General features: G+C 41.8%; 1 protein-coding gene across 1 annotated transcript in view; it reads left to right on the top strand.

The window, feature by feature from the left end:
• The window catches only part of SUCLG2 (succinate-CoA ligase GDP-forming subunit beta), a 371,194-nt gene that overhangs the window by 96,553 nt on the left and 246,904 nt on the right, over window positions 1-27,737 (top strand). The window contains exons 3-6 of the mRNA XM_073592203.1: window positions 180-279; window positions 8,506-8,596; window positions 13,048-13,200; window positions 25,311-25,400. Coding sequence (XP_073448304.1) covers window positions 180-279; window positions 8,506-8,596; window positions 13,048-13,200; window positions 25,311-25,400 — 434 coding nt within the window. The remainder of the gene's footprint in view (window positions 1-179; window positions 280-8,505; window positions 8,597-13,047; window positions 13,201-25,310; window positions 25,401-27,737) is intronic.

Here is a 27,737-nt window from a genome sequence, read left to right as displayed (position 1 = left end):
GAAATGGAAGTCTCCAAAATGGGGCGCAGAAGAGTAAAAAAAATCTGATGGGGGTTATAACCCTCCCTGAATATATCAGAAATGTAAAAAAATAATTGCCTCTAGTTCTACTTTAATTGTGTTTTTTTTATAACTGTAGTTGATTAAGTGTACTGTATTAACCACTGTGTTATTTACAGAGGCTCGAGAAATTGTTCTGAAGGCACAAATCTTGGCTGGAGGAAGAGGTAAAGGAGTCTTCGACAGTGGCCTTAAAGGTGGAGTCCATTTAACAAAAGAGTAAGTTTATAACCACTTTGGCTTATTCTGTGTTATTTTATAACCTTACTACCAAGATCCCAAATTAGTAAACGGATTTATGATTCTAGCGAAGCAGAATATGTCCCTCTTTACTTGTATTTGTATTACTCGTATTCTGCTTTTAGCAACGGAGCCCGTAGGTATTGTAAAAAGTGGACTGCAGAGTCACTCAAACCCTACATATGTCTGCACCAAACATATAAAAATCCCTGACCAGCTGATCTTGGAAAAAAAAAACACTTTACCAACCAGTTGCAGTTATTAATGTGCAGAGATAAGGTTGGTGCTGTGGATATCTTCACAGGAAACACTCATGAAAATGTTCGGGACTGTTGTAGATATTAATACCATGGTCATCCTACAGAACCATGATGCAGTGATTGTATTTTCCATCTTAGATCTATAAGTACCTTAATAGTGTCAAACCAAGCTTAATCAAAAGCCTTTAAAGTGGTTGTAAACCCTTAGATATACCCAGTGAAGTAACTGGCCTTAGATGATACACAGAGATGAAACTAATCCTCCTACATAAGTTGTAGCTGTCTGTTCTTTACATCCATTCAAAGTGCTGAATTCACACAGGATCTCTCAGCTCTGAAAAGCAAGGGGAAGGGGGGCTGAAGTTGCACTCTGCAGACCTAAGTGAAAGCTGATTGGAGGGGGAAGGGACACTCCCCCCTTCACACAGAAACAAGGCTGAGGCTGTCAATCACAGCATGTGTGATGGAGCTCTCTCCCCTGTCACCTTTTCTCTTGGAGTCATATAAACTTGTTAGAAGTAATTCATGCAGATAGCAGAGGAATGATGCAGCAGACAAAAAAAAAAAAAGAAGACACTTAGGGGGAGATTTACTAAAACTGGTGCACACAGAATTTGGTGGAACTGTGCATTGGTTTCTATGCAGAGCTGCACTAGATTTTGCACTCTCCAGTTTTAGTAAATCAACTCCCTAAGTGCTCTAGATTGAGATAAGTACACACTATAGAGGGATATGCTTTGTTCATATTTCATGTCTCAGGTTTACAACCACTTTAATGTATGGCTGTCCAGAGTAAAGTTAGAGTTGACTCAACAGTCTCTCTAAATTGCCTTCAGAAATATTATTATTAATATAAATTGTACAGGGCATCGTAAGAAGGTATGTTAATCTATAAACTTCAGTTGCAAACTGGTTAAACATACTCACTGGGGTTATTTTACTAAAGGAGCAAAGGCTCTGCTCTTAGCAAAGTGAATTTTCACTTAACTTAGTGAATGAGGGGAAGCTTTGTTCAATTATTCACGTGGAAGCAAATATCCTGTTTTTTTCATTAAAGCTGAACTCCAGGCACAAACACCTTCATTTAAATCTATTCCTCAGTAGCCCAAAGGCTAAATATCCACTTTGTGGACACCAAATGCCTTTATAACCCAGATATTACCTTGTAAAAGTAGTGGTGCTGTACATAGTCTGAGATGTGAGATGGGCCCAGCAGGTCCCTCTACTACAGGCTACCTAAAGAAGACCAGAGAAGGTGGAGGAGATGAGACCAGTCACCCTGCAAGGAAAGAGAGCAGCAGTGACTGGTCTTTATTACAGGAAGCTTCTGCACAAAGCCAAAGTTTCAGGCTAGATTACTGCACAAATCTGCAAGAAATCCACTTAGAAAGAAATCCACATACCTCTAAATGCAAGGAGGTATGCATATTCTTACTTGGGTCTTACTGCCTAGTTTTGGGCACTAAGACCAAAGTAAGAATATGCATAGCTCCTTCTATTTAGATAATATTTGCTGATCCAGGAATTCAACTTTAACCTTGCATATGATTGGGTATTCTTTGCAAAGTGAAATTTCACTTTCCTTTACCTCATTTACTAAGCGAAGTAAAAATTGGCTTTGCAAAGTAAACGTACTTTAACTACTTTAGTCAATCAATCCCAATATGTACAAAGCACTTGCCAAAGGCAGGGTGGAAAATTGGACATCTTTTTTTTCATGAATTTTGCAAACTTTGAAATGTTTTCTCAAGACCGACACGGTATTTTAACTTTTATAAGGTTTTCATTTTATACTTCCCTTTAGCTTGACAACCACTAATTTTCAGTTGTCAAGTAATATACAAGGTCTTTACGTGTACTTTATTTTTATTGCAGCCGCATTTATATCATTTCTATTAAATGTTTCCTGTTTTTTTGGTTGCGACATTGAATTTTTTGACTTTAAGTATATCTTAATCATTGCTCTACAAGAAATTGCTGCCATTCTATATCATCAAAAATTTACTTCCACTGCTTATTTTAAGCAGTTTGAAAAATACATGTTTACAAAATTCTGCCTCTTTCAAATATCAGAAATTTTAGTCCCCCCCAAAAAAAGCAAAACAAAATATAGTGCAATCAACTGCAGCATAATTTCCTGGCTCAAAACTTTTTTCTTTGTGGCAAAAAAGTGAAGGGTAAATGACCATAATCGAGGCAGGTCTGCTTGAGTGCGACATAATGCATTTAGAGGCCTCATCTAAAAATCTTTATTTACCCAGATGTCTTTGCTCATATTGCTTGATGGGTTTTTTTTCTTGTACTGTTTTACTCAGGTAAATTTAAATCATTAACAATGGATACTATTAGTCTAGGGCAGGGATATGCAATTAACGTACCTCCAGCTGTTGCAAAACTACAAGTCCCATCATGCCTCTGCTTCTGGATGTCATGCTTGTGGCTATCAGTCTTGCTATGCCTCATGGGACTTGTAGCTCTGCAACAGCTGGAGGTCCGCTAATTGCATATGCCTGTCTAGGGTATTTAATTTTAAAATGTTTAGATTTTGCCAGCATTGCTACATGCTGTACGTTTTTGCCAGGACCACCAATAGAAATCAAGTGGCCCTGTACTGCTTAACTGACAGGGCTCCTTTCCCCACTGTGGTGTAAAAATTTGGAGGCAGTGTTGAATTCCCCAAAGCAGAATAATGAGGCTTGTGTAATAGTGCAATTTTGCTAACAGTGGGAGGGACTTAAAACCTCGGGTTATATGCAGAGCACAGGAGTCAATCGTATTTACAGAGTGTAGGTGTCAGTAGTATGCAATGCACAGAGTGCAGGGTCAGAAGTAGGTAACATACAGAGTGCGGGGGTCAGATGTGTGTAATGTAAGTAGTGCAAGGGCCAGGTGAATGTAATGTACAGAGTGTAGGGATCAGGTGTATGTAATGTACAGAGTGTAGGGATCAGGTGTATGTAATGTACAGAGTGTATGGATCGGGTGTATATAACATTCACAATGCAGGAGTTCAAAGTTTATAGAGCCTAGGAGACCACATCCTGATGGGATGTAATACAGACACAGGGGCTCCTGATATCAGATCTTCAGACAGAGAAGGCAGGCAGTGATTAGGCAGGCAGTACCTGGTGGGTGAGGCCTAAAGTTTCCCATACATACTTCCCTGTGAGGTTTTGCATAACTGGTCTCCGCCCCGTCACTTAATTTCAGAATGACACCCGGGGCTGCCATGTACCATTAGAAATGGTGTGGCTAGGGCCCAATATGACGCTGCACTAATGCTGCCCACAGAAAGCCCCATGCCCCAGTGGGTAAGCAGGAGGGCCCAGGTCCGATATGGAAAGGCTACCTGTAATCCCCTATCTGTGGCTTTGGATATTGCAAAGGTTGAAGTGTATGCATAACCCCATGTGTTTTGTTTTTTTTTTGCTCGTGTTCTAGGAGGGTGATCAATCATGTTTTCCTCAGCTCAGCTATTGTAAAGATTAACCTGTCATTTCTCTAGCAATTTTTTTCTTTCGTTTTTCTTCTATTGAGACTCTTCTCTACATTGCTGCTGAAGTTTACCCCTCTGCTTTGCAGCTATTGAGCACAATCATCCTCAGCCTGGCTTTTGGAATACTGCATCTTGACCCCACTGGAATGGTTGTTGTGAGGCTAAGCTGGAAGTGACCTTCAGGCACTGGGTTCCTTGTTGGATGCTTTTTGGAGCCATGGACATTGCCTTAACGCTTGCTCTGTCTCTGAAGTCACATTTATTAAATAGGTTGTTTGGGCCGAAAACCAGGATTGCCTCCATTTTTGTTAGTTGCTGGGCCCCATTATTACCCATAGTTACATAGTTACATAGTTAGTCAGGTTGAAAAAAGACACAAGTCCATCCAGTTCAACCATAAAAAATTTTTTTTTTAAAAATCGTACAATCCAATATACCCAATACTATACCCACAGTTGATCCAGAGGAAGGCAAAAAACCCCAGCAGAGCATGCTCCAATTTGCTCCAGCAGGGGAAAAAATTCCTTCCTGATCCCCCGAGAGGCAATCAGATTTTCCCTGGATCAACTTTACCTATAAATGTCAGTACCCAGTTATATTATGTACATTTAGGAAAGTATCCAGGCCTTTCTTAAAGCAATCTACTGAGCTGGCCAGAACCACCTCTGGAGGGGAGTCTATTCCACATTTTCACAGCTCTTACTGTGAAGAAACCTTTCTGTATTTGGAGATGAAATCTCTTTTCCTCCAGTCGTAAAGAGTGCCCCCTTGTCCTCTGTGTTGACCGTAAAGTGAATAACTCAACACCAAGTTCACTATATGCACCCTTTATATATTTGAACATGTTGATCATATCCCCCCTTATTCTCCTCTTCTCAAGAGTGAACAAATTCAGTTCCTCTAATCTTTCCTCATAGCTGAGCTCCTCCATGCCTCTTATCAGTTTGGTTGCCCTTCTCTGCACTTTCTCCAGTTCCCCGATATCCTTTTTGAGAACTGGTGCCCAAAACTGAACTGCATATTCCAGATGAGGTCTTACTAATGATTTGAACAGGGGCAAAATGATATCTCTCTCTCTGGAGTCCATACCTCTCTTAATACAAGAAAGGACTTTGCTCGCTTTGGAAACCGCAGCTTGGCATTGCATGCTATTATTGAGCTTATGATCTACCAAAACCCCCAGATCCTTCTCCACTATGGATTCCCCCAGTTGTACTCCCCCTAGCATGTATGATGCATGCATATTCTTAGCCCCCAAGTGCATAATTTTACATTTCTCAACATTAAACCTCATCTGCCACATAGTCGCCCAATTAGACAGTGCATTGAGGTCAGCTTGTAAATTGGAGACATCCTGTAAGGACGTTATTCCACTGCATAGCTTGGTGTCATCTGCAAAGACAGAAATGTTACTTTTGATCTCAGACCCAATATCATTTATAAAGATATTAAAGAGTAAGGGTCCCATCACTGAACCTTGGGGTACACCACTGATAACCTGAGACCATTCAGAGTAAGAATCATTAACCACTACTCTCTGAATTCTGTCTTTTAGCCAGTTTCTATCCATTTACAAACTGATATTTCCAAGCCTGTAGACTTTACCTTACACATGAGCCGTGTGTGCGGAACTGTATCGAACGCTTTTGCAAAATCCAAGTAAACCACGTTCACAGCCACCCCTCTGTCCAAGGTTTTACTTACCTCTTCATAAAAAGAAATCAGGTTTGTCTGACAACTTCTGTCTTTCATGAATCCATGCTGTCTGTTGCTTAAAATGTTTTTTTCCAGCAAGAACTCGTCTATGTGGTCTTTTATTAAATGCTCCAGTATCTTCCCGACTATAGACGTTAAACTAACAAGTCTATAGTTACTTGGTAAAGACTCCAGTGGTACCATTCCTGTCATTAAGTCCCTAAAAATTAGATACAATGGCTTTGAAATTACAGAGCTCAATTCTTTTAGGATCCGTGGGTGGATGCCATCAGGTCCAGGTGCTTTATCCACCTTTATTCTGTCTAAATATTTCTGGACCATATCCCTTTTGAGCCATTGTGGATCATTGGGGGCTGTGTCAATACCACCCCCATATACTTTGCAGTGAGGTCCCAAAAAGTCTTTTTGAAGAATTCCCATTTCTGTTCTGTGTTTATCGCTGCCAATATTCCCTCCCAGTCTAAGTCCTCGAGAGCAGCCCTCATCCTTGGAAAATTTGCTCTCTTGAAGTTATGTGTTTTTATCTTTCCCTTATGTATTTCTTGTTTACAGCTAACATCAAATGAAATCATGTTATGGTCACTGCTACCCAGGTGTTCCTTTATCTGAACATTAGTAATAAGCTCTGCATGGTTTGAGATTACCAGGTCCAATAGAGCTTCATTCCTAGTTGGGGCCTCAATAAACTGGATCATAAAATTGTCCTGTACTAGGTTTATAAATTTTTGCCCTTTAACTGTCCCAGCAGTGCCATTACTCCAGTCAATTTCTGGGTAGTTAAAATCCCCCATTATTATCACCGTCCCAGCCCTTGCAGCCCTTTCCATCTGTGCAAGGAGCTGAGTCTCCACCTCCTCGTTAACATTGGGTGGTCTATAACAAACTCCAATGATTAACTTTGAACTACGCCCATCTATATGCAGTTCCACCCATAATGCTTCAGACTCATCACACTCTCCATCAATCAGGTCCTCTTTCACACTTGCAGCACCATCAGTGGGTCTGGTCTCTACTCTTTCCAATCGGTTTCAAAAAACATTGGTCTCTCTATCTTTGATTGAGGCCATTGTGTAGGAGGTCTTCCTTGTAGTTCTCTTCATCCTTTTTGTGTCCCTGTGTGATCTGAACCTGGTTTCCTCTGTGCCGCAGAAGCTACCATTTGAACCAATTGGAGGCATTCCCTTCTCTCTATAGTCACCCATAAGGTTGCTTTTCATGTAGCCATCGCCCCTGCCAGTCAGGTGTCTCAACTGTTGGCCTTATCTTCTAAAAAAACTCTTTTCGATCTTGTAAAAGGGCAAGGAAGTGTTGAGCACCAGAGCTTCTTTCTTACTTAGGGTAATCTCTGCCTTTCACCTTAAAGATATTGTTCTTCTTTCCCTCTGCATGACATTGGTTTCGCTCCACTTTGGTTTCCCTCCACTGTCTGCATCCTAGCTGAGCATATGGTCCAAGCTGTGCAAGTCTACCTTTCAGCCACTGCTGCTTTCAGGAGGACCTGATTCACTTTTTGTCCTTTCGGTTGACCCCCAGAAGGGCACCCCAGCTTCTTGTTATATCATTTCCAGATGGCTCATAGAGACCATTGTTAAAGCTTATTATCTCAAGAATCGGGTCCCCTCTTTCCTGTTAAAGCTCACTTTACTAGGTCTATGAATTCTTCTTGGGCCTCGGGCAACTGTTTCACAAATTTGCTAAATTTCCATCTCGTCTTTGCTGACAGGTACTCTTAAGTTTTCCTGGTGGATGTTTCTGCCTCATATATGATGCCAACTTTAAGCGTAAAGTCCTTCAGGTGGCTGTTTGAGTTGCATGCAAATACTAGTTTTCTATTATATTGTCTACCTCTCACTTGGACTGCTTTCAAATGTCCTGAAGGTTAAAGACTTCCTGTGTGCCTGAATGCATTAGAAAGAAAAGTTTTTGTACTTACGGAGTCCACTGAGAGACGCAGGACACGCCCAACTGAATGATCGTGCTATCAGTACTGATCTGCTACTGAAATGAAACATACTTATAGTAGGGGGGTTATACTCTGCTTTGACGAAGGCTACATATACACTAGCTTTCCGCAGGAAAACGCAAAATGCGGCAAAAATGCAATCTGCGGTTTTGGTGCAGTTTTACCGCCATGTTTTGAATTTTCCCAGAGTCAAAATGTTAGTACCCTGAACCAGATTCCTCTACGGCAGCTTCTAAACTCTGCTAAAAGCCTATGTGTACATGGACACATAGGCTTTTGTGGAGTTGAGTTTCAGGAACTTTGGCAAAAAAAAACGCTAGTTTAGCAGCTGCCAGTGTTCATAAAGCCTTAGACGCCAAGAAAAAAACGATTTTATGGTGATGTGTCACAAAGTTTCTTATTTGGAAATTCTGCCAGTAGCAAAACTTCCTTTTGCAGGCTGAAAATATCATGCTTCTGCTTCTCGATTAGCAGCAGTGTTGTCAGCTTGCTGTGTGGGCTTCCCTAGCTTAGCTGCTGATGTAGCCCAACGGCCAACTAAAGGAGCTCACATCCATGGGACAATCCTTGTTTGTGAGAGCAGGTCATCCAGTAAAGTCTGTACATGTTTCATAAGAGCAGAGGGTATTAGAAAGTCTTTCTGGTCACTCGTTGAATGTGGCTGCCCCACCATGTCACGTAGATCCGAGACCTACGGTATTCATCTTTAAAAATATTTTTTTCTAGATTTGTTTGGAAGTCTTTATGTGTGTGTTCTAATTGTCTTACAGCCCCGAGAAGGTGGGAACTCTCACTAAACAGATGATTGGCTATAAGCTCACAACAAAACAAACTGCAGAGGGCGGTGTCAAAGTTCACAAGGTAGGTTGTGATGTAAACCTAACTCAACCCACCTTCATTTTTGCAACATGTTAAGTGAAACTCCAGATTTACAAAACCCTGAAAACAGTCCTTTGGAAAACGGTGTTTGTGTTGTGTGGAGGGGTGAGGAATTAAGGTAAACATGTGTTTGCTGTCTGTCAATGCCTGTCAATAAGTAAAATAATTATCTGGGCTGGAAAATTATATAAAGTGCAAACAAACATTCAGCAATCTCCAGGTCCTCACCTTTACACTCAAATGCCAGGCTATTGTGATTTTTAAAACGTCCTTGTAGTATTGAAGTTTGTCTCTCTAACTCATTAGGAATGTGTGGGAAACAAGAGGGGTCAAGAAAATCCTTGGTGTCACTAAATCCACATCATAAAAAACTATCAATAAATGGTATATTACATGCTGTCATGCTCCCCCAGTCACTATGGGATTAATTTTCTGTATTCTGCAAAAATCCTGGTGGATCCTGCTGTTCTCTATCTCCCTTTTTGATCATGTCCCCAATGCAGTTGGGGATTTTGCAGAACCGTGTTGTCAGCTTCTTCAAATGCTCAGTTTTTGGTGAGTTTCTATGCTAAGCACACATGTGGGCGTTTACACAGTGGTAAATGACAGTCCACTCCTTCCCTCCTCCTCCTCCATGCCCACAAACTAGCTAAGCACAATGGGGGTGGGATATTACATGTAGATTGATGGAGGATTCATCTCCCTGTTGTTTTAAGACACAGTCTGCGACTGGCAGAAATCCGTCCACACCATGTAATTGTTGAAAATAATAGATTTGATTTCAAATATATATTTATATTATGTTTTAAAACAGTTTATTGATATTATTTATTTTTACCTGTATACTTTTTTTTTCTCTCTAAACATGTGACCAGCAGCAGAGGACTAGAAGCTCCTCCTGCTTATGTTTCCCTGCAGAAAGGCTGGGAAAGATCTGGGTCATGTGACAGCTGTATATTGATTAGAAAAAAGGTACTTAGATATTCTTTTTTATTTAACCACTTGCCTACCAGGCACGAACACCCCCTTCCTGCCCAAGCCATTTTTCAGCTTTCAGCGCTGTCGCACTTTGAATGACAATTGTGTGAGGCGAGGAGAGCCGATTACCGGCATCTCCGTGTTTACATGTGACCAGCTGTGATTGGACACAGCCAATCACATGGTTAAAGAGCCGCGTGGACACGGCTCTTTACACAGATCGGTGTCGCACCATGTCCTAGCAACACGGTGTGGCCACGATCGCCACGGTGCGCGCCCCCGCGGGAGCGCGAGAACGGCCGTTCCGTGCCGCCGTCATATGACGGCGGCCCAGAACAAGAGCTGCATCGCCCTGCCGTCATATGACGGTGGGCATGCGGCAACTGGTTAATTACTGTGCCATCTGCCACATCTAGAAGGAGAAGAGGTAATGTAAATTAAACAGTGTCTGTTTAGTATCACTTTAATATTAACTGGAAGAGTAGATCAGAATGGTCCAAAATTTGCAGGTAACAGGAAACATTTAGAAATTATATATAGGTAACATGCAGAGTTTGATATAAATCTGTATGACAGAAAAAAAGTCCTTTGAAAACAGCTGGAAGAGATAGTGTCCCAGCACCAGCCTCGGTGTGACAGATGGAACCACACACCACCACAGAGATGATCAAGTAGTTCCCCTTACCGGACAGAGTTGGACCCTCATGTTGTTATAGAGCGGTCAAACTCGCTGAATAGACATCCAAATGGAGCTCTCAATCCAGAGGAGCTGTGACCATTTCACATAGGAAAACTCCAAGGGTGCCAGTATTCTAAGAACCACCATGTAGGCCTTCCAATCACCAGCAATTAATCACACATGCACTCCCGATAATAAGAGTATTTCACCAGAAATCCAGGCACTGCAGCATAGACGCATGTAGGACTTATGCCGCGTACACACGGTCGGACTTTTCGTCTACAAAAGTCCAACGGACGCTGACGGACTAAAGCTGGCTGGTAATCCGTTCGTGTGTGGGCTTCTCCGGACTTTCAGCAGACTTTTTCAGCCTCAAATCCGACGGACTTTAGATTTGAAACATGCTTCAAATCTTTACGTCGTAACTACGACGGACCCGAAATCCGCTCGTCTGTGTGCTAGTCCGACGGACAAAAACCGATGCTAGGGCAGCTATTGGCTACTGGCTATGAACTTCCTTATTTTAGTCCGGTGTACGTCATCACGTACGAATCCGTCGGACTTTTGTGTGGTCGTGTGTAGGCAAGTCCGTTCGTTAGAAAGTCTGCTGCAAGTCCGCCGGAAGTCTGTCGGACAGGCTGTCGGACTTTTGTAGACGAAAAGTCCGACCGTGTGTACGCGGCATTAGACACTGCAAACAACTTCTAACTCCAACCAGTCACATGATCCAAGCGTTCTCCTAAGAGCTAGGCCAGTTGTCAGATAGAAGCCGATTGGTGGTGCATCCAGCATCACTGCAAGAGGATCAGTTTGCCGACCAAAGACGTCAGCCAACTTTGAAGTTGGCTGAAGCCTTTGTTCGACATACTAATCCTACTGCAGTGATGCTGAACAGTGGAGAGCAGCTAGCATGCGCCTGTATCCACCACTGGAAGAGGCACTTCAGCAAATCATATGAAAGGATAAAAGAGGAAGTAATTCTAAGTTTTTAAGAAGCTTTTTTTTTCTCTTTTTGAAAGTGCCTGGTTCACTTCAGGATTGTGCCTGCTGTTTGCTTAACCCTGCCAGCAAATCATGAAGTGACCTTGGAAGCTTACATATCTAATGGGATGCCAGAAATGTTTTATTTATTTTAACTCTATGCAAAGTCCTGTGAGAGCAGGACAAAGAAAAAAGGTGAGAGGTTATACTTGCAGTTTTGAATCATTTTGCTCAGATATGTTGAAGTAGCTATGGTATTTAACAGTATGCCAAGTTTTAAAAGATGCTTTGATAAATAAGGCCTGCTGTGTCTTGCACAGAAAACCAAGCATCTGTTTTTGGTGGTATATTTAGTTTTAAGCATCTTTTAATGGTATTGCTCTTGATCTACTCTAATTATGCTTTTTTTCTACAGGAAAAGTAAAATGCAGTCTGACGACTGCCAAACCGATCACCACCACCACTTTTACAGTGCACAAAATCCTTCAGTGTATTGCAAGACCCAAGCAATTAATGAGCCTCTCTCTTGGCTTTTGGCAGGTGTCCATGTCCCCGCTACTGTAGGAAAGCCATTTCTTTTAAAATGGGGAAAACAAAAGTCGTCAAGTGATGGTAAAACCAGCCTCATTATCCTCTGTGTTTAACTACACCTCTGCGCCTTAATATAGAACACAGAGAAACGTCACTTCATTAGGATAAAATGAGCATGTTTCAGAGGCTCCGTACTTAAATGTTTGGATCTCAAAAAGAAAAGCTTGATGCTTTGTAGCTCTAAAAATTAAATGGAGTGCCCTGCTTGTTTACAGGGAAGCAAATAAAGAAATGCCGGGACTACAGTCTTTCCTAATGTAACATTTACATTTTAAAGTTAAAAAAAAAAACAAAAAAAAAACAGTACCCTCCATTTCTCTTTTAAAGTGGTTGTAAACCCTCACACGTACCCAGTGAAGTGACTGGTCTTAGGTTATACACAGAGATGAAACAAATCCTCCTACATAAGTTGTACCTGTTTATCTACAGCCATCTTTCCCCTATACCCTTTGAAAGTGCAGCATTTACACTGCTTCCTCTCTGAAAAGCAGGGGGCAGAGAGCTGAAGTTACAGTGAGGGAAATAAGTATTTGAACCCCTGTGGATTTTGTACGTTTGCCCACTGACAAAGAAATGATCGGTCTATAATTTTAATCGTAGTTTTATTTTAACAGTGAGAGACAGAATAACAACAAAATCCAGAAAAACACTTTTCATAAAAGTTATAAATTGATTTGCATTTTAATGAGTGTAATAAGTATTTGATCCCCTATCAATCAGCAAGATTTCTGGCTCCCAGGTGTCTTCTATACAGGTAATGAGCTAAGATTAGGAGCACTCTCTTAAAGGGAGTGCTCCTAATCTCAGCTTGTTACCTGTATAAAAGAGTGGTTGGCTCTAACCGAATATCACCTTTGGCAATATTCTCCCATTCTTCCCTCCTATTTCTGTGTAGAAGCGCTGTTTTTGAAAAGTTAAGTATTGCTTTAAAGCAAAGACATTTTATTTAGTAGGCCAAGGTAAGTTCTTTTTTACAGTAGGAACTTTTCTTGTCCTTTATACTATAATATTACTTTCATAGTAGCCCAATGTGCCTTAAAAATTGTATAGTGAATTTCTGAAAGATGGTCTTTGCATAAACCTATACATGCCCTCATCTTCTATATGACTCTGCCTGAGTCTTGTGATTGGCTGCTCGAGCATCAATACTTCATTTTGAGAGGCGTATTTCTAACTCAGACTATTTCTTCTGACTTGTTTTCAGGTTATGGTAGCGGAAGCGCTAGACATATCCAGAGAAACCTATTTTGCAATATTGATGGACCGGGCTTGCAATGGACCTGTGCTGGTTGGCAGTCCTCAGGGAGGAGTGGACATAGAAGAGGTGGCTGAGAAAACCCCAGAACTTATTTTTAAGGTAAGTTCTAGTAGGCCTTGCACATAGAACAGATTTGTATCAAGTACAACGTTGTGGCAAACTCATTATTTTTAGTCTCCTTTTATATGTAAAAAAAAAAATAGCATAAATCTCTCCACGGCCGCCGCTGCCACCCCCTGTTCAGGTGTCCGGCCCCTTTCAGGGCGCCAGGCGCCTGAATGGCAGCTGTGTATTTTTGAAGCACCTGATTAGAGCCATAGGCTCTAATAAGCTTCAGAATATGTGGGCTCGCTGATGGGGTAAGTGCACCAGACCCGCCAACTGACTGGGGGGGGGTACTGTTTGCCGCCCTCTCCCAAAGAAAGTTACCACCGGCTGCCACTGCCCCATACCAACAGTGAAGTTTGGAGGTGGGAACATCATGGTTGTGGGCTGTTTCTCAGCATATGGTACTGACAAACTTCATATCATTGAAGAAAGAATGAATGGAAAAATGTACCAAGACATTATTGATAAAAATCTGCTGCAATCTACCAGGATGATGAAGATGAAATGAGAGTGGGCATTTCAGCTAGACAATGATCCTAAACACAAAGCCAATGAAACTCTCAATTGGTTTCAAAGAAAGAGAAAATAAAGCTGCTAGAATGGCCGAGCCAATCACCGGACTTGAATCCAATAGAAAATCTATGGAAAGAACTAAAGGTCAGAGTTCACAGAAGAGGCCCACGGGACCTTCAAGATTTCACGTTTTTCCATACAAGAGGTGTCTGGAAGCTGTCATTACCAACAAAGGATTTTTGTACCAAGTATTCAGTTAGCACGTTCAATACTTTTTTCCTGTGTCATTCCATTTTTTTACACACAACTTAATTTCTGAACATATTTATTTTGGTTTCTTTGTATGTATGGATTGCATGGGTTGTTAATTTCATGTCAATAGCACCTTTAGAAATATATTTACGTAGAAAAATGGTGACGTGTTCAATACTTATTTTACCTGGTGTGTGTGTGTGTGTGTGTAGATATATATCTATATATATATATATATCTATCTATCTATATCTATATATATATATATATATATATATATATATATATATATATATATATATATATATATATATATATATATATAGATATAGATAGATAGATAGAGAGAGATATATATAGATATACCTATACATATACATATTTATATAGATATAGATAGATAGATATATATATATATATATATATATATATATATATATATATATAATATTTTTTTTATAAAGAAAACGGATGAGATAACACTATACTTTCTTTTTAAAAGAGAAGTCATTTATATGCCCATCGCTTCTTACCAAAACACAACACAAGGGTTTGTCTCTCATTTTTGCATAAAGAGAGGTGACTCATACTGTTTTTCCCCACTATTCATCCAGAATTGTTGATTTATAGCTCAGGTATATCAAAAATTATAGTCATTTATTCCTACTTGCGTAAAGCTGTTTTGGGCTATAATTTCCTCCCTTGAACTTCAGTTGTGAAATAAGTGTCTTTTTTTTTTTTTAACTTGTGAATGTTGAGATATGTGAATAAAATTTTGTTTTCATGAACGTCATTCTGTATAAAACCACATTTTTAGTGGAGCGCTTTTTTTTTTTGTTCACCTTAGTGTAATTTTGGCCTTATACAAAACTTTTCAGATTTGGTTTGCCATAGGCAAAACGGGTTCACCCACAATCATAAGTCTATGGAAGGTGTTTGTGACTAATGTATTATTTCCTGCGCTCCCAAAAAACTGATGTGCTTTACCCTATATAAAACCCCAGCTGCTGCTTCAATGTGCTTGCTAGTATTGCACAATAACCAAGCTTTAAATTAAATAAAAAAGCAGCGCAAAAAATTGTGCTGTAACCGTGTGAGAAATGATATTATACACATATGCAAATGATATCTTTCCCAAAGTGCATATGCTATAATCTAACATAATCTATCCAAGCTATACAGTCCATGAGCCCCTATTTAAGTCAGTCCATACATATGAGTTCCCCTTAACGCATACTAAATATTCATTCAATGATGGGTGCTTCAGTTGAGTTGTGACCGTGCTCCGCAATGAATGATGTGCTACTTCAATCCACCCTTCACACATATGATGTGTTCCTGAGTACTTCCAGAAAAAATGCTCACTCACCAACCGTAGTTGACCCCTTTATATTACTCAAAGTAGGTCAAATGGACTTGGTGTATCTGGATTTTGCAAAAACATTTGACCCAGTTCCCCATAAACGTTTACTGTACAGAGTAAAGTCCGTTGGCATGGACCATAGGGTGAGTACATGGATTGAAAACTGGCTACAAGGGAGAGTTCAGAGGGTGGTGATAAATGGGGAATGGTCAGGGGTGGGTAGTGGGGTCCCCCAGGGATCTGTGCTGGGACCAATCCTATTTAATTTGTTCATAAACGACCTGGAGGATGGGATAAACAGTTCAATCTCTGTATTTGCTGACGACACTAAGCTAAGCAGGGCAATAACTTCTCCGCAGGATGTGTAAACCTTGCAAGAAGATCTGAACAAATTAATGTGGTGGGCAACTACATGGCAAATTAGGTATTATGTAGAAAAATGTAAAATAACTCATTTGAGTGGCAAAAATATGAATGCAATCTACTCACTAGGGGGAGAACCTCTGGGGGAATCCTAGGATGAAAAAGGACCTGGGGGTCCTAGTAGATGATAGGCTCAGCAATGGCATGCAATACCAAGCTGCTGCTAACAAAGCAAACAGAATATTGACATGCAAAAAAGGGGATCAACTCCAGAGGTAAAGTGATAATTCTCCCACTCTATAAGACTTTGGTCCGGCCTCACCTGGAGTATGCTGTCCAGTTCTGGGCACCAGTCTTTGGGAAGGATGTACTGGAAATGGAGCGAGTACAAAGAAGGGCAACAAAGCTAATAAAGGGTCTGGAGGATATTAGTCATGAAGAAAGGTTGAGAGCACTGAACTTATTCTCTCTGGAAAAGAGACGCATGAGAGGGGATATGATTTCAATTTACAAATACCATACTGGTGACCCCACAATAAGGATAAAACTTTTTCGCAGAAGGGAGTTTAACAAGACACATGGCCACTCACTAAAATTAAAAGAAAAGAGGTTTAACCTTAAACTGCGTAGAGCAGGGGTCTCAAACTGGCGGCCCTCCAGCTGTTTCAAAACTACAAGTCCCATGAGGCATTGCAAGGCTGACTGTTACAAGCATGACTCCCAAAGGCAGAGGCATGATGGGACTTGTAGTTTCGCAAAAGCTGGGGGGCCACCAGTTTGAGACCCCTGGCGTAGAGGGTTCTTTACTGTAAGAGCGACAAGGATGTAGAATTCCCCTCCACAGGCGATGGCTTCAGCGGGGGGCATCGATAGTTTCACAAAGCTATTAGATAAGCACCTGAACGACCACAACATACAGGGATATACAATGTAATACTGACATATAATCACACACACAGGTTGGACTTGATGGACTTGTGTCTTTTTTCAACCTCACCTACTGTGTAACTATGTAAATATGCGCTTTATGCTAAGCCAAAATCTGACACTCCGGGGAAATCCCAATTAATGTATGCTGTCACTTTAACACATAACTCAGACAGAGGGGCTTCAAGAAGTACACAAGAGAGAAAGGGCGCACCAACCGCATTATCCCACTAACAGTTTATTTTTAAAATGAAAATATACTGAATGTGCTCACAAAGGACAGGGCAGACAAAGCTCAACAATGTAACGCAATAGTTTTATCCACTCTATGTGCTCCTAAGCTTGGAAGGTCATCCACTGGATTCAACCGGCCTTGCACGTTTCGAGGGTGGTACCCTCTTCTTCAAAGCCAAACTTTTTGGATCCTTACAGCTTGCCTATTTATATATCACGAACCAGGACATAAGATTCCTTTGCTCATAGGGTGGGTTCTGTCTCTACAACAACACATGACACATCAATCAATATATCATTAGACCCATATGTGATTGGTAACAAATACAATTTATACCGTCGCTGTGAGAAGTATAAATTACTTTGATAATACACATACTGCTTTACCTTAAATTCTTGCACTTTCTCACAATAGATGTAAATGTCAGATATACAGTGTCAGCCCAATGGCAAAACAGGGTCACTAACAATCATATGTCTATGGCAGGTGTTAGGTGATGGTGGCTAGGGAGTAGCAGTTATTCCTTTTGGAATTATTGCCATTATTTCAGCTTTGTCTGGTAGTTACCACATAATGTGCATGCACTTCCAAACCAAAGAGTGAGTAAAATTTTATTTGGACATTTCATAAACCTACACATGAATGCATTTCTGACATGTTGTAATGTACTGTACAGTCTCTGTATTTAAAGAGCCATTAAACCTGTAATTAAAATAACAAACCTGGTGTACTTACCTGCTCTGTGCAGTGGTTTTGCACAAAGCAGCCCCAAGCCTTTTCTTCTGAGGTCCCCCGCTAGCACTCAGGCTCCTTCTCTTTGGCAAGTGCCCACATGGAAAGCTGCTTTCCCTGGGGGCACCTGTGCAGACTTGCTCCAGGGCCGCCCTGTCTGCATCTATTGACACAAAGCGGATGTCTCAGCCCCACCCCCCGCTTGCTCAGCACAGCATTTGATCAATCTGCCTAGAGAGGAGGGAGACAGCGGCAAGAACTGCTGATCTCATGCACATCGCACGTTTAGATCGGGCCCAGGCGAGTGTTAAGAGTGGGCTGTGGGATCTGCAGCACAGGTTTTTCATGCATTAAGGTGAAACATCTTAGTGGTTAAGCCAGCCACTCTGTCTCCACACAATCCTCTGTTTAATTATGCTGTGTGTGTGTTTTATAAGAAAAAATGCAGTTCTATACCTGATTTCAGAGCGCCACTTGGCGCTCACGTGACTGGCCGCCTCTCCCCTCTTCCGATCTAACCGCTACAGAATCCCTGCTGACCTCAGCCAGGAGGAGGAGAGAGGCGGCTGGTCACGTGAGCGGCGCTCTGAAATCCAGGTATAGAAATGCATTTTTTTTTATAACACACACACAGGGGTACACAGGCACATTATTAACCACAGAGGATTATATGAAAATCCAAACAATTTCAGCAGCGGGGGGGGGGCCTGGCTGACAGGCAGGAAGGGGGGAGAGGACAGGGGCGAGAGAACAGAGGAGAGCCATGTACGATGGAGGCAGGTAAACTGACCACAGTGTCGGGACTCAGCAGCCATGATAAACCGTGTTCAGTTTACAGAGGAGAGGGCAGGATCAGCCAGGTATTTCAGGGGATACAGTTGGCCAAGTGACACAGCACAAGTACTGTGGTCTATAATATCCTTTAAGTCAAGTGACTTTGCTCAGGTTGAGATGTCCGTCTGCTGCAGCCTAGAGAGAGCATTTCTCTAGTCTCCTCTCCCCCAGTGACCAGACTGCAACTTTGTAACTGCAAGTCACAAGTTAAGGGGCTGATCTGTGTCAGACCTTTGTGAATATAACTAAGGCTGGCCATACAAGGAGCAAATTTCTTTCCTGCATGGGTTGAGGCAAAGAATTTTGCTTGATTTCCCCCATCAACACAAACAGGGTTGATCCGGGAATCTTGACTTTCCGGGCCATTGTCTTCCTGTCCCACCAGGAGAAGACCGTTATTATCACTAGTGGCTATATCAGCCGCTTGCGATAATCTCAAAGGAATCGGGCAGGCTGGTTGTACTCAAGTTTGTTTGATCATCCTGGTACATTCAGCCTGACCATCAATGGTTTGAATCTTGGCCGGTTCCTGCTCCATGGGCAGGAAGTAGATGCTGACCCGATATTATGCCGGGACAAAAATGGTGCTATCCTTTTTGAAGGGAATGATGCTTTAAATTGTCACATGTACACATTCTTAGTAACAACTGTTTTTTTAACAAGTTTAACTAAAACTCCAGACAAAATAAGCTGTACAGTATAAAACACTAAGCTATGCAATTAAGTAGTCGTAAGCTGTTACTTGCTTATCTGCAGAAATATATATATATATATATATATATATATTATACACATGCACTCCTTTAACCCCTCTGAAAGTCCCATATATATTTAACATATATTTATGATGGGTCTTTTTCAGACTCTTATATTGAAAATATCTGGAGGGGTTAATGAGGGATTACTGTGAGCATGGTTGTTAAGCAAAGAAGCGAAGAAAAATCTTAAAAGCAAAGCACTGCAGGATACCAGAGAAATGGGCACACCAGTCAAGTGTTTTATTAATAAAACCAGGTTATGTTCTGATACTTTTAAGCACTTGGTGGAATCGTTGTAAAGATCTTTTTTTTTACAAAGTGATATCGCAGCGGACAGTATCAGAAGTCTGGCATTGCAGGAGATCCATGTGGCTGAAAAGGTTTCGGCTGATGAGCTGCTTGTCTCTGCTAATACTGGGTTTAGGGGAGAGCGGAGATAGATCAGAGGATTTTCCTCACTTCACCAGAATAGGATGTTAGCAGAAGTTTTCCAGCGATAACCTAAGTCACTTTTTTTTTTTTTTTTTTAAAAAGAAGGGTAGAGAGGAGTTAGAATCGCTGTCAGGACTTTAATGTTGATTCCTGTAGTATTGAGCATGTGGGACAGTGGGGGTGAACTTAGTTGGCATAGGGTGTCAAGTGCAGCCCGTGGTCAGTTCTCTAGCTGTACACAAACACAGAGCCATTCATTGGAGTATAAAAAAGTGCTGAATGAATGAGTGACTTGTATAGCGCTACCTATGTAAACTGAATCGCCATAGGGGGCTTTTTGCCCCCAGTGTGCATCTGCGGTATAGCGCGGCCCTTTGCCCCAAGGGGTCCAGACGCGCTTACAAACACATGCACATATTTGGCCAATTTTTTTTTTTTTACAGGATCTAATTAACCTACCAGCATGTCTTTTGGAGTGTGGGAGGAAACCGGAGTACCCGGAGGAAACCCACGCAGGCACAGGGAGAACATGCAAACTCCAGGCAGATGGTGTCGTGGTCGGGATTTGAACCAGCGGGATTTGCTGCTAGGTGGATGTGCTAACCACTACAACCATTACATCGCTGTGCTGCTATCTACTTTTAAAGTGGTTCTAAAGGCTTAAAGTGATACTAAAGTCTCATGTTTTTTCCCCCCCTTGTCGTACTTACCTCCTCTGTGCAGTGGTTTTGCCCAGAACAGCCCAGATCCTACTCTTCTCGGGTCCCTCTTTGGTGCTCCTGGCCCCTACTCCTGCCGAGTGCCCCCCACTGCAAGTAGCTTGCTATGGGGGCACCTGAGCAAAGCCACAGCTCCCTGTGTCCATTCAGACACGGAGCCGCAGCCTGGCCCTGCCCCCTCCTCTCCTCATTGGCTCACTGATTTTCACAACAGCAGGAGCCAATGGTGCCACGCTGCTGTCTTAGCCAATGAGGAGGGGAGTCCTGAACAGCCAAGTATCTCGTGCAACATTGCTGGATCTGGATGGCCCTCTGGTAAGTATTAGAGGGTGGGGCTGCTGCACACAGAAGGCTTTTTATTTTAATGCATAGAATGCATTAAGATAAAAAAAAACTGCCTTTACAACCACTTTAAGGATGCATTCTCTGCATTAAGGTAAAAACCCTTCTGTGCTGCAGGATTCCAACCCCCCCTCCCCCAACAGCCCCTCATACTTATCTGAGCCTGATCTTGATCCAGCACTGTGTCCCAGAGCAGCGGATCTTTCTGCGCTCTCCCTCCTCACAGGGCAGCCATTGGCTCTTGCTGCTGTCAGTCAAATTCTGTGGGGAGTGAGCAGGTGGCAGGGCTGTCCTTTCTGTGTCTATAGATCTAAGCAGTGCAGCTTTGGATTGAGCCTGCATGAGTGCCCCCTAGGAAGTGACTTCCAGTGGAGGCACTTGCTGAAGAGGAGGAGCCAGGAGCACCAGTGGGGGACCCAAGAAGAGAAGGATCAGAGCTGCTCTGTGGAAAACTATTGTACAGAACAGGTGAAAGTATGACACGTTTAAAAAGATTTACAATCCCTTTTAAAGAATGTATGTGTGTATATATCTGTTCATTCATATCTGATTCTTGGCAATTCTGTATGCCAACTGACTGGGAACCATGCTTAATACACTTGAGGGCCTTTTTCCATAGAATTTTATTTACATTTTTTTTTTTTTTTTAACGAGGTAGGTTGCCAGGTTTTGACTCAACTCTTATAACTGCCTGTCTTGGGACTGGCATGCAGGATGTATTAACACATGTGCAGAGCCAGTTTGCTCACACATACTAGGGCCAATATAGATCAGAGCCAATCGACCTACTAGCATGAATTTGGAGGGTTGCACGAGGTGGGTAACCGGAGTACCCAGAGGAAATCCACACATGCGCAGATAAAACATGCAAACTCCATGCACATAGTGTCCTGGCCGAAATTCAAACCAAAGATTCCACTCCCTACTTTGAAGAATATCTAAACCCTTCTTAAAAATTAATTAATAATAATAACGGCAACTGCTGATCAAGCAAAGGCTAAGATGGCAGCTTTCTTGGCTGTAAAGAATAAGAGGGTTTAGTTTTGTTTTAAATGTTTTGACTGCATTCTTCAGACTAAGAACTTTTTTAACAGATCCTAAAATTACCTTTCAGATGGAGAAGTAGAAATGGGGGTTTTAAGGTGCAAATGAATCAGATTGAGAACAAAAGCGAATTTATACATTTTATTTAATATACATCATTTAAAATATTTTATATTAAAACCAACATGAAAGAATATCTTACGGTCGTTGTACAAAAGTTTTTTGACTCTACATGTTTCGCCACAGTCATGGCTTCCTCAGGAGCTTTTGCAAGACTTTATGTACAGTATCACTATGAATAAACAAAAAAATGTTTTTGTTATTTTAAATAAACAAAACAAACAATTGAATAGGCAAAAAAGTGCAACAATTATTTTTAAACACAATACATACAGAGGTATACAATACATGAGGTCTATAAAAACTATATAAGTACGTTACAAAAATACAATCATATGTATATATTGTAAGCTATCTGATGAATGGACTCTCACCCCAAATGTAAGCACAACTCCAGAGCACTATGATGTATATTAAATACAATTTATAAATTAGATTTTGTTCTCAATCTGATTAATTTGCACCTTAAAACTCCCATTTCTACTTCTCCCTCTAAAATGGTTCTGTTATGGGGAGTGGGTGTATGTGAATAAGATCTCTTATACTTGGTTAAATCCATTTTACTAAAATTACCTGCTGATCTTGCCAGAGATTGTGTCCTTGTCACTTCCTGCGAGATGAACCAAGTCAGTCTTATCTTTTATGTGTAAACTACATATTTCCCACATGTATTGAAACTGAACATAAACAGACATGTTTAAAGTGGCTACTATGGTTACCTTCCTAGATACAATGGGGGAGTGAGCTAGTGCGGATAGTGTTTTATCCACAGGATTACCGGTTAAAAATAAAAGAGAAAAAAACCTGAACAGAATAAAACTGATATAGGCACTTCATCTAAGGGCTAGTAAGCTGCAATATATAGTACTGTGCAAAAGTTTTAGGCAGCTGTGAAGAAGTGCTGTAAATTAAGAATGCTTTCAAAAATATATATTATAAATATATATTTTAATTGTTTGTTTATTTTTTTTCAATTTACAAAATTCAAAGTGAGCAAACAGAAGAAAAATTTAAATCAAATTAATATTTGGTGTGACCACCCATTGCCTTCAAAAGCTTCACCAATTCTTCCAGGTACACACAGTGCTTGTGCACACAGTTTTTGAAGGACCTCGGTAGGTAGGTTATTTCAAACGTTTTGGAGAAGTAACCACAGATTTTCTGTGGATGTAGGCCATCTTAAATCCTTCTGTCTCTTCATGTAATCCCAGACCGAGTCGATGATGTTGAGATAAGGCTCTGTGAGGGCCAAACCATCACTTCCAGGAATCCTTGTTCTTCTTTACGCTGAAGATGGTTCTTAATGACATTAGGGTTGATTTACTAAAGGCAAATTCACTGTGCACTACAAGTGCACTTGGAAGTGCAGTCGCTGTAGATCTGAGGCGAAGATCTTAAATTAAGGGAAGCTCTGCTGATTTCTATCCAATCATGTGCAAGCAAAAATGCTGTTTTTTATTTTCCATGTCCCCCTCAGATCTTCAGCGACCGCACTTCCAAGTGCACTTGCAGTGCACAGTGGATTTGCCTTGAGTAAATAAACCCCATTGGCTGTATGTTTGGGATCGTTGTCCTACTGCAGAATAAATTTGGGGCCAATCACACACCTCCTGATGGTATGGTAGGATGGATAAATATCTGCCTGTATTTCTCAGCATTGAGAACACCATTGATCAGGCAACGTTGAGGAATCATAGATGCCGTGGTTGGCCAAGGAAACCTAATGCAGCAGATGAAAGACGCATCTTGCTTACTTGGACATCAGAGGATGTCCAGCAGTGCCATCAGCCCCAAACTGGAGGAAACCAGTGGGACCCATCTACTGTCCAGAGAAGTCTGGCCAAAAGTGGTCTTCATGGAAGAATTGCAGCCAAAATCCATACCACCGATGTGGAAACAAGGCCAAGCGACTCAACTATGCGCGTAAACGTAGGAACTGGGGTGCAGAAATATGCAGTATGTGCTCTGGACTGAGTCAAAATGTAAAATATTTGGCTGTAGCAGGAAGCAGTTTGTTCTTCAGAGGGCTGGAGAGCGGTACAATAATGAGTGTCTGCAGGCAACAATGAAGCATAGTAGAGGAGCTTTGCAAGTTTGGGGCTGCATTTCTGCAACAGGAGTTGGAGATTTGGTCAGGATCAATGGTGTCCTCAATGCTGAGAAATACAGGCAGATACCAATCCATCATGCCATGCCCCAAATTTATTCTGCTGCAGGACAGCGACCCCAAATATACCGTCATTAAGAACTATCTACAGCATAAAGAAGAACAAGTTCTGGAAGTGATGTCTTGGCCCCCACAGAGCCCTGAGCTTAAGTCTGGGGTCTGTCTGGGATTACATGAAGAGACAGAAGGATTTAAGGCAGCCTACATCCACAGAGGATCTGTGGTTACTTCTCTAAGTTTGGAACAACCTACCTGCCTAGATCCTTCAAAAACTGTGTGCAAGTGTACCTAGAAGAATTGAGGCTGTTTTGAAGGCAAAGGGTGATCACACAAAATGATTTGATTTGGATTTGTCTTCTGTTTACATTCCATTTTGTTAATTGATAAACATAAACTATTAAGTGTCGGTTCACACTCAAGTCGCCCCCAAAGTCGTACAGGAACCTTTTTCTAAGTGTTGTGTTGCTCCGATTAGAGTGGTTCCATTGTACAGAACGGGACGCTACTTGTCAGGCGGCTAAGTCGCCTGACAAGTCGTCCCAGTGTGAACCGGCACTAACACTTTTATTTCTGAAAGCATTAATAATGTACTGCATATTTTCACACCTGCCTAAAACTTGTGCACACTATTTTACAGTATTACAGTTTTTTTTTTGTTTTTCAGTTTAGACACTCTTTAAAAAAAAAAAAAGTTTTGACAATACTTTAATATTCCATTTTGACTGAAATGTTCCTTTTGCTTGTCAGGACCTTGGCACTCCGATTCTTTTTCTGTACTTTGTAAATTGATTGGATGATCAGAAGCGTTCCCTTCCAGACATTCCATCAGTTCATTTCTAGTTTACAGATTGCCCCTTAGAACACATTTTTCTTGGAATGAAACGTAACAATGAATGTTTTTCAAAGCCAAAACAAAGACCTCTCCCCAAAGCATATTTTGTAATAACACGGCTGGGTCGTGGCATCGGCACAGCAATAAGATTCCGGAGCCTGTCAGAAAAATTAGCAGCTTAATGTTTGTCAAAGCCATCTGCCCAGTAATTAGAAGTGAAAAGCGGTGTCAGATTGTCTTGTCGCTGTGCCACCGTCTTGTTGTGGAAGGACTTCCTTCAAAGCCTGGTGACATAATTATAATGTACCCTTCAGGCACCTGTTACAACTTTGAAATCTTGGCACTGGGGTGCATATTAATTTTTCATTTATCGCTGACTTAAATGTTTTTTTTTTTTCATTTTGCATAATGACTTTCTCGTCTGGTTTAACCGTTACTTCCCTTTTGTCTTTCTTTTTGTTTTATAAGGAGGAAATAGACATATTTGAAGGAATAAAAGACAGCCAGGCATTGAAGATGGCAGACAATTTGGGATTTAAAGGACCTCTTCGGCAACAGGTAAGAAAGATGGAGAGTTGAGAGGTGCCATCTAGGATGATTTGATATAACTTAAAAGGGTTGTAAAGCTAAAAAATTTTTTTGGCAATATCTGTTCTATATGCTATATATCATGAATCTAGCTGTTATTTCTGCTGAAATTTTTTATTTACCTGTTAGATAAATAGGCTTTATCCGCACTTCCTCCTTTCCTCTCTGTATGTTTTCCTCAACTTCCGGGTTTTCGAGCGTGCTCCCTGCAGCAACGTCACGACTTCAAAGAAACTACAGTTCCCTTGATGCTTAGCGGCATCGCGCATGCGCAGTGCTGCCTTTTCGCCGTGTGACGACAAACCTGAGCCACACTTCCAATACAGCAAAAAATGGGGCAGAGTAGGGCGGAGTAAAGGCGGGGCTGTGCTGAGATGGTCCTTCAGATTACAATAGGTAGGCACGGGAGGCGGAGCTACAGCGCCTTCGACACGCCCGCGGCTCCCCTGCCCTCCTGTGCCTGTGAACGCACACAGCATCTCCCCGCAGGGATGTAGTCCCAAGGGAGGGGGCGAGCATGCTGACTAACCCCCAGCCAGAACGGCTCGGATGATGGGGGCAAGCTTCTAGAGGAGGAACAGGAAGTTGAAAATTCACACACAGAAAAAAAGCATTTACAAAGGAAAACAAAGGAAAAGATAGGTGAACCAACAGTACACTACCTTAAAGGAACATATTTAGAAAATAAAAAACAAACCTTTAGTATCACTTTAAGGTAGTCATACACATACAGATGATATACTGCTCTAGGTGGCAATCCTACTACTACACCTCCCCTGCACGTGGAAAGGGTGCTGGCTTTGCAGTAGCTGTGCAAATGAAAAATTCCAGACAGCTGTACTCCAATGCAATCCCCTTTATTGGTATAAAAAACAGTACAGCAAATGGAGACATAAATATCAGCCTTTGTTAACATGTTTCACCCCCCCTACTGGTGCTTAGTCATAGCACCATAGCTATGACTAAACACCAGTAAGGCTGTGAAACACGTTAGCTAAAGTGGGGCACTTTTCCTCCCACTGATACCAATAATGGGGCACTTTTCCTCCCACTGATACCAATAATGGGGCACTTTTCCTCCCACTGATACAAATGATGGGGCACTTTTCCTCCCACTGATGCCAATGATGGGGCACTTTTCCTCCCACTGATATCAACCATGGGGCACTTTTCCTCCCACTGATACCAATGATGGGGCACTTTTCCTCCCACTGATACCAATGATGGGGCACTTTTCCTCCCACTGATGCCAATGATGGGGCACTTTTCTTCCCACTGATACCAATGATGGGGCACTTTTCCTCCCACTGATGCCAATGATGGGGCACTTTTCTTCCCACTGATACCAATGATGGGGCACTTTTCCTCCCACTGATACCAATGATGGGGCACTTTTCTTCCCACTGATACCAATGATGGGGCACTTTTCCTCCCACCGATATCAACCATGGGGCACTATTCCTCCCACTGACACCAACCATGGGGCACTACTCCTCCCACTGACATCAACCATGGGGCACTACTCCCACTGACACCAACCATGGGGCACTACTCCCACTGACTCCAACCATGGGGCACTACTGCTCCCACTGACACCAACCATGGGGCACTATTCCTCCCACTGACACCAACCATGGGGCACTATTCCTCCCACTGACACCAACCATGGGGCACTATTCCTCTCACTGACACCAACCACGTGGCACTATTTCTCCCGCTGATACCAATGTGGCACTATTCCTCCTGCTACTGACCAGCAATCCATGTTTATTCTCACTGATGATACTCCCATTGGCCACAATCCGGCCCCAGTTAGGTCTGACTGTAAACTGGCCCTTTATATGAAGGGTTTGGAGATCCCTGCATTAGAAAATGTTCACTTCCAGTTTCATATACACAGAAAGTGATAGGATCTCTCTCCAGAGGAGATGGGCAAAACAACTTGACAAACCTGTCATAAAAAAATAATAAAAATCGTTTTACTGTTCCATATTAGTATAGGTCGGCTTTATCTATTATTTGCTGGTCTAGTATCGCTTGCCAGTTTTTGCATTATGCACACAAGTCAGGTTACCGCAGTGTAAGACTTCCTAATGAAGCAACCTTGTTGGGAGATGCGTCTCTATCAGAGAGCTGTTATCTCATGTCAGGAGTGTGCTTAAACCACAACACATCAATAACTTAAGTGTTATTACGCCCAACAAGTCAGCCTTAAACAATTGGAATGAGCGAGCAGTTGGATGACACATTCCAGGGGACGGATACATCTGCTGCTGTGCTTCTGTTTCCCCCAGCCTGCCCGCATAC

The sequence above is a fragment of the Aquarana catesbeiana genome, linkage group LG07 (assembly GCF_042186555.1).
Source record: "Aquarana catesbeiana isolate 2022-GZ linkage group LG07, ASM4218655v1, whole genome shotgun sequence".
Taxonomy (NCBI): domain Eukaryota; kingdom Metazoa; phylum Chordata; class Amphibia; order Anura; family Ranidae; genus Aquarana; species Aquarana catesbeiana.
Note: the sequence above shows the minus strand (reverse complement) of the source record. Positions and strands in the feature narration are given on the sequence as shown.